This window comes from Gastrolobium bilobum, unplaced genomic scaffold, assembly GCF_033153095.1.
Source record: "Gastrolobium bilobum isolate Gb01-03AN ecotype WA unplaced genomic scaffold, APGP_CSIRO_Gbil_v1 utg2490, whole genome shotgun sequence".
In the NCBI taxonomy this organism is placed as follows: Eukaryota; Viridiplantae; Streptophyta; class Magnoliopsida; order Fabales; family Fabaceae; genus Gastrolobium; species Gastrolobium bilobum.
The window spans coordinates 118,908-126,192 of NW_026895628.1; the positions used below are offsets into that span (position 1 = coordinate 118,908).

Consider the following 7,285-nt stretch of genomic DNA (forward strand, 5'->3'; position numbering starts at 1 on the left):
AACCAACTGACTAATTTTTTTTTGTAAGGAACTAAAGTGGGGACCGTATTTTTTTGTTAGGGACCAAAAATGATATTTACTCTAATTTTTTTTAAAATCTGAGATATAAAATCTTTAATTTTGCTGCTCAAGCCGGCCCTTCAACATTGTAAATCCTTGGTCTTATCGTTGAACAAATTATGCCTAAAGCACTTTTGCAATTCATCCACTCAACTTGAATTTTATGCATTGCATTTCTAACTAATTTCTCCTTTGAAGTAATTACAATAATAATTAGGCTAAAATTATTAGAACAATTATATGCATGTAGTCTCAAACTTTTGGCGAAAGCTAATATTGGGAACAAAATTAGAAAAATTAAAAATAGATGGAAAATAGAGAGGACTTTGAAAAAAAATAATAAAAAAAATCGAGATATTAAGATAGACAGTTGAATTATTTTTTTTCCCTTTTTCTGTTACATTATCAATTACCATTGAAATTTCAAATCTAATCAAATTTATGATTTGAATTAAAAACTATTAATAAGGTAATATGATTAATTTCAAATAATTAAGATAAAAATAACTTAATTTAATTACGGATAAAAAAATTGAGAAGGATATACTTACCACCAAAAAAGTTTAACACCTTTAGAAATAACCTAATCACCGTTTATTTCCGTTAATATAACGGTTATAATTTATAGAAATTAATAATTAATTAATAAATGTAATTCAATAATTTTCAATAAATTATAACCGTTAGATTGATAAAAATCAACGACAATTAAATTAATTGTAAATGTGATAAATTTTTTTAACGATAAATATATCTTTCCCGGAGGATGTAGCAAAAGTGATAAGAAGGTTTAACATTTGTCTGCTTCTTGTACACTTCGAGAGAATTGTTATGCTGACTTATGCTGGGGTTGGCTATATTATATTATTGCATTGCAATTGCACACGTAGCTCCGTGACCTCACAGGAACGAGGACACCGCGTTGGTTGCGCGTATGTTTTCTATTCCAAAACGTTAACTACCTCTGGTTTTCTCTAGTCATTTCCACCCCATGTGATGTGATATATTGCAAACAGAATACAACCACAACCTTAACCTTCACAAACCACAACCTTAACCTTCACAATTTCACTTGTTTCTCACGCACTACACTTTAGTTCCCTCCCATTACGAAGCTTTTCAGAAATTCCAGCTCAAAGGCACATATACTGTTTCAAGTTTTAATTGGTTTGACAAGCTGGCGCAATTCCGCTTCAAAAGGTTCGTCTTTTCTCCATCAATGTTCACAATTCACGCCGTAAATTTCGTGGGGCAGTGTCTGTTTAAGTTTGTGTTAGAATTACGAGGCATTTGGGTCAGCTTTTGTCGCCCTTTTGACTCTTGTAACGATTGTTGACGTCTTCTTTTCATTTAAGTGTTTGGAACCGTTGAGTTTATATTTCTATAGATCATTGAATTCCTAGCACATTGCTCAAAAGGGTGTTGTGCATATATATGTGGATCTGAGAGGGTTTTGGAAATTTAATTTATTTTTATCAAGTGATCTGATGCTGATCTTAATATGGAATTTATTGGTGGGGGTTCCATAATTTTCCTAGACGAATATTTGTCTCATTTGCTTATCTGATCAGTGATCTTCATCTGGGGTAGGTCTATTCCAAGAGACAAATATTGGTGGAGCTTTGAGCAGGAGCAAGAGCTGCTGCATATACAACTCTGGCCAACTCTTTAGAGATATCTTCACCAACCGGAACAGGCTTTGGTCTTTTCTTTTCCGGTTTCCAGTTTTGTTCAGAGAGGGTTCTATCTCTTGTCCTGCCCCTTCCAACTGATTATGGCTAACGTCTGATCCAATGTGGTAGCTGCTAAACTATCAAGTAGAGATGTGAGTGGCAATAGGAATTGCAAAGGAATCAAAAGGGGAAAAGAAGATTGAATTAAAAGGATATAGAACAAGCTTCATCTTCTGTGATGGCCATGTTTAAGTGCTTCTCTGTTTTGAATGTAAGGAAGGAGAAAAACAAGGTAAAAGTCAATTGGATATTCGTGTCTTATTTTGTTTTGTGGGTTTCCTATAAACCATGTGATTAACCTGCTTTTTAGTCTCTATCTTGCTTGCTTCTTCAGGGGAATGAAAAATCTTCAAAAGAGGACTTTCACACTCTACTTGCCAAACTACAAGACCAAAGAGTATCATCCAAGACATGTGATTTGAAGCCAACCACTTTTGATGTTACAGTACCCCATGGTATCCAGAAAAATCCAAGGTCCAGTGTGAGGGTTATGAGTCTTGAGAGTCCTGTGAAGGCTGAAGTAGAGGAAGCTTATGAAGGGGAAGATGAGAAAGAAGATTTACCCTCGTTCAAGAGGGAACTCTCTGATTTTGATCTCCAAAGCCATGATGCTGTTGCAACCAAACAAGGATATGATCCCACAGATAATGAGATAAAGTATCCCCTTGTATGTGGAAACCAAGCCAACAATCAATTGGAAGATAAAAGGGATAGACACAGCGAAAAGAGTGCTGAATCTGTTGATATAATCCAAAATGGACATGTCAGTGATCCTGGGATTGGCAAGGCTGACTTCTGGGCATCTCCAAAGCTCCAGCGATCCTGCTCTAACCTTGAAAGAAGGGATGTGCTTAGGCAGATAATTCATCACTTGCCTCCATCACAGTCTTTTGAGGATTTGCAGGAATTATCAGTATATCAGATGGTTAATTTTGAAAGCCCCAGGTCTGTGATGAGTCACTGCAGTGCTGATAGAGTAATGTTGAAAAGGCATTCTTCAAGTCAAGTACTTCCTTCTGGAAGTAAAAGATTGTGGTGGAAGTTGTTCCTGTGGAGCCACAGGAATATACATAGAACAATTTCTAGCAAATCAACACTAGTTCCTTCCAGTGCTGCTTTAAGGAGTCCCTATGGGTACTCTTCAGACACCCTTGAACCAAAACAAGGCAAGGCATTGAGACATGTGGAATCATCTAATTCAGTTACTATGGAATCCTTTAACAAAGGCAGCATTGGTAAAAGTATTCATTATCAAAGGCAGAGCAGATCTCAAAATGAAAATTCAGATATTTGGCCCCAAAATCAATGGTTTGCTTTCTCAACAGAATCATCCTCCTTTGCCAGAGTGGATGCATGGGTGAAAGATCTTGATATTCAGCAACAACTTCCTGAGGATGATTTTGATGATGACAATGCCAGAAGCATTGTCTTCCCACCTTCTCCTGATGCTGGTAGATCAATGATAAGAAGTACAACTCAGTTAGCTAATTCAGATGCCAATCTTTCAAAGGAGATTTTGAATGCCAATAGTGTGGTCCAGTCTTTAAATCCAGCTTCAACTGTTGCTCACATATCGGGTATTGGCATAAAAGCCATCCCAGCTATTTCACACTTATCCAATCTCCGCTCTGTTAATTTGTCAAACAATTTCATAGGTATAACTTTGGAAGTATAACATAGCCTTAATGCAACATCAATTAATATCAACTCAATTGATTGACTCCCTTCTTCATTGATCTGCAGTACACATCTCTCCAGGATTTCTACCAAAGAGTATTCAAACACTTAATTTGTCAAGAAACAAGATCAGCTCCCTTGAGGGCCTCAGAGAATTGACCCGGTTGCGGGTATTGAACTTAAGTTACAACCGCATCTCAAGAATTGGACAAGGTTAGTTTCTATACTAGTTGATGCTCAAAGGAAGTTTACTTCTCAAATTGGTTAGCCTTCATTTTAGTGTTTTCCACATTACAATTATTCATTATGTGATTTATCAGGGTTGTCAAGTTGTACACTTATCAAAGAACTATACCTTGCTGGGAACAAGATAAGTGATGTTGAGGGGTTACACAGGCTATTGAAGCTAACAGTTCTGGACTTGAGCTTCAACAAGATCACAACAACAAAGTCATTAGGCCAGCTTGTGGCTAACTACAACTCCCTCCAAGCCCTTAATCTACTCGGAAATCCCATTCAAAGCAACATCAGTGATGACCAGCTAAGCAAAGCAGTCTGTGGTCTTCTTCCAAAGCTGGTGTACCTGAACAAGCAACCCCTCAAGGCTCAGAGGGCACGTGAAATACTCACTGATAGTGTTGCCAAAGCTGCACTTGGGAACAGCAAGCGGAGCTTAGACAGAAAATCACTAAAGAGAGTTGGCCAAGGAGGATCAAGTTCAACCAGAGGGCATAGAAGCATTTCAAGTGTTGCCCAGAAAAACATGAACAGGAAAAGAAGGTGAAATAAAAGTAGCTAGTTGCCTCTAGAAGGAAAAACTCATTAGAAAACTTTTCTTTTGGGTCTTTACAATGTTTTATTTGTTCATACCATAGAGGAAACTGTGCGCTATGCGTTGACAGTCTCTTGGTTTGTTAAGTTTTGAAGTAATGGGGTCTTCATTGTCTCCAATTTAGTGTGTGGAACTTGATATGATCATCTGGGTTTGATGAATTATATGAACATTGTGCAAATCGACTTTGCCTGTGCCAAACAATAATTGACCAGTCCGATTGCTGCTGTTGTCACAGTATCAATTTTCATTTGAAATTATCTGAATACCAAGGCATTCTGATTGTAAGTATCGAAGAACTTATAAACTCCACATTAGTTGTATATACAACTAATGTGGGACTATATATCTCAACACGCCCCCTCACACGAGAGCCCATTGGGCTTGAAGAGTGGACAATGCAACAGGCCCAGCCTACCTGTGCTAAGAAACTCCACAAGAGAAAGTGGGGGGCGGCGAGGATTGAACCCGGGACATGAGGCTCTGATACCATGTAAAGAACCTTTGATACACCACTCCAAAAGCTAGCTCAAAGGATGAGAGTGCCCAAGGCCACATTAGTTGCACATACAACCAATGTGGGACTATATATCTCAACACTGATCAATTCAAAAGAGAGACTATGACTCGCTCCGCTCATTTTGCTCAGAATATTGTTCCTGCCTTGGACTCTGCTTTGATTGCTGGATCACAACCACCTCCGTCTGTTCTCACTGAGTTCTTGCAATGGTATGAAGGGAAGCGTCCTCCTGGTACCACTCCTTTTTTTTTGTATTTTAAAATATTTAAAATATTTAATCAGCTCAGAATCTATAAAGTAAAATGAAATATGCCACGGGAAATTTCCAATACCTGTGGTAATATTTAAAGGAATTTAACTTCAAATCAATGCTGAAGAAGAGTGCTGAGAGACTTGGCTCCAAGATTGTTGTGTACCAATGGATGATGAAATGCACGTATCACACTTATTAGGAGAAGAAACAATACGACTCTCAATGACAGGAAGGAAATAAAGTTTAATTGAGTAGTTTAGAATCATCTTAGGATCCTACTTATGAAGACCACAAAAATCAACAGCCTATTTAAAGGGTTTATAATTTTCATATAATTCTTTTTTTTTGGTGCTTCTCTATTTTGGTACCAACCAATTAATATGTTGTGTGTACTTAGCTTAATAGTTTCAATTGTGAAGAGATCTAGAATTGCTAATGCAGAGCATATGGAGAAACTATTATCGTAAAAATTGATTAACATATGCTGCAACGTGATTCCAGCATAACCTGGTGTGCTCACTAACAGTGGGTTTAGTGCATTTCTTTTAGACTTAAAATATTATCTCTCTTCTAAAGGATCATATTTGAATTGTACAATTAATGTGGATTTAGGATTTTCGCGGTTGCTGGTAAATAGAATAATTGTCTAGCGGCGAAGTTTATCAAAACTCAATACAAACGAATAAGCTACCAAAATGTAATCCAGCTCCAGTACACCAGAAAGAACAAGAAGTCAGGAATTAGAAAAAGCATCAACTTAAGCAAAAACTGAAATGGCACTACAATAAGCTTTCTTTCAACAAACAGTTTATAGAAATGTCGAACTTTTAAGAGGGGGAAAGTAGATTGTAATATTATATTATTAAATAGCACAAAGGGCAGGTGTTAATGTTTTCAAAATCTAGTTTTTATGTAGGAACGGAAATAAATGGGATAAACATAAATCGTATAAATGACATGATTCTATATACAAGTCACTTTTAAAAATTCAATGAACAATTTCATATTTAAAATATATAAGTCATATAACTATATAAGACATAAGTCCAAAAATATAAAAAGAGTTTAACAACTCCTATAAATAAGTTCCAAAACATAAAAAGAATAAAGTTTAACAATTCTTAAATTAAAATACAGCGGCCTCGCGTGAGAGCTTTTTCTTCTTCAGATAACTAGAATAAGGCATTTAATTTGGAAAAATGTAAATAGGAATTTTTTATTTTATTTTTAAAAATAAAATAAAAATAAGATAATGGTAGGCTTCTATCACTTCAATAAAAACATAAATTTTTAAATTCTTTCATTAACTTTTAACAACAATGAAAGGCGTGCACAAAATAAAGACAATTGAAAAATAAAAACTTCCGAGAATGTAAATAGGAAGTGCAAATAGGAATTGGGGAAATGTAAATAGGAAGTAAAAACTTCCTTGGGGAGATGTAAATAGAAATTTTTTATTTTATTTTTAAAATAAAACAAAAATAAGACAATGGTAGGCTTCTATCACTCCAGTAAAAAATTATAAATTTTTAAGTTTTTACATTACATTTTGACAACAATCATAGACGTGCACAAAATTAAGGGAATTGAAAAATAAAAACCTCCGACCTGCCGGATTCGAACCAGCGACCTAAGGATAGCTATTTGATAATGTACCAACTACAGTCCTCCGCTCTACCAACTGAGCTAAGGTCGGTTGCTTTTGATGAGGACAATAAAATATATCTGATAGTATATAAAAGTTAATGTGTAAGATATCTCAATAAAGGCAAATTTAGTATCACGTGCCTACTTTTATGAAAAGTTGCATCGAATGACGTAAAGAAAAAAATCTTCAAAATTAGAATATCTTCACCTCTTCGTGTTAATGTCATTTTTTGTGTAAATTTAAAAATAAGTCAATAACATTAAACATAATATCACGTACCTACTTATCTTACAAGTTACATCCAATGCGCAAAGAAAATTTTTAATATTAGAATCTTTTTTCTTTTTTGGTTAATATTAGAATGTCTTTGCCCCTTCATGTTCAATTTTGTGTGTAAATTTCATCATAAATCAATAATGTCGAATTCAATATCACATGCCTACCTATCTTACATGTTACGTCCAATGACGTAAAGAAAAATTTTAATATTTGAATTTCCTTTTTTTTTTTTGGTGAAAATATTTGAATTTCTTTACCTCTTCATTTTAATCTAATTTTTTGG

At 35.2% G+C, this 7,285-nt stretch overlaps 1 protein-coding gene and 1 non-coding gene across 3 annotated transcripts; one reads left to right on the forward strand and one right to left on the reverse strand.

The window, feature by feature from the left end:
* Window positions 1-1,013: 1,013 nt before the first annotated feature.
* Window positions 1,014-5,375, forward strand: LOC133285199 (uncharacterized). 2 transcript variants are annotated; one of them, XM_061482392.1, is made up of 5 exons: window positions 1,014-1,260; window positions 1,651-2,025; window positions 2,104-3,448; window positions 3,537-3,683; window positions 3,791-5,375. In XM_061482392.1, the coding sequence occupies exons 2-5, from the start codon at window positions 1,972-1,974 to the stop codon at window positions 4,252-4,254; spliced, it is 2,010 nt and encodes a 669-aa protein (XP_061338376.1). In that variant the 5' UTR covers window positions 1,014-1,260; window positions 1,651-1,971; the 3' UTR covers window positions 4,255-5,375. The 2 variants fall into 2 exon arrangements, with proteins under 2 accessions (XP_061338376.1, XP_061338382.1); XM_061482398.1 differs by having other exon boundaries at window positions 1,015-1,260; window positions 2,128-3,448.
* Window positions 5,376-6,677: 1,302 nt separating this feature from the next.
* On the reverse strand, window positions 6,678-6,771 carry TRNAY-GUA (transfer RNA tyrosine (anticodon GUA)). The gene is made up of 2 exons: window positions 6,735-6,771; window positions 6,678-6,713 (listed from the first exon to the last, which is right to left on the reverse strand). It is a non-coding gene; the product is annotated as a tRNA-Tyr (tRNA).
* Between the last annotated feature and the right edge of the window lie 514 nt (window positions 6,772-7,285).

Coding starts and splice junctions, on each gene's coding strand:
- LOC133285199 (XM_061482392.1), top strand. CDS start 1,972: ATGGCCATGTTTAAGTGCTTCTCTGTTTTGAATGTAAGGAAGGAGAAA. Junction 2,026..2,103: donor TAAGGAAGGAGAAAAACAAG/GTAAAAGTCAAT, acceptor CCTGCTTTTTAG/TCTCTATCTTGCTTGCTTCT. Junction 3,684..3,790: donor CATCTCAAGAATTGGACAAG/GTTAGTTTCTAT, acceptor GTGATTTATCAG/GGTTGTCAAGTTGTACACTT.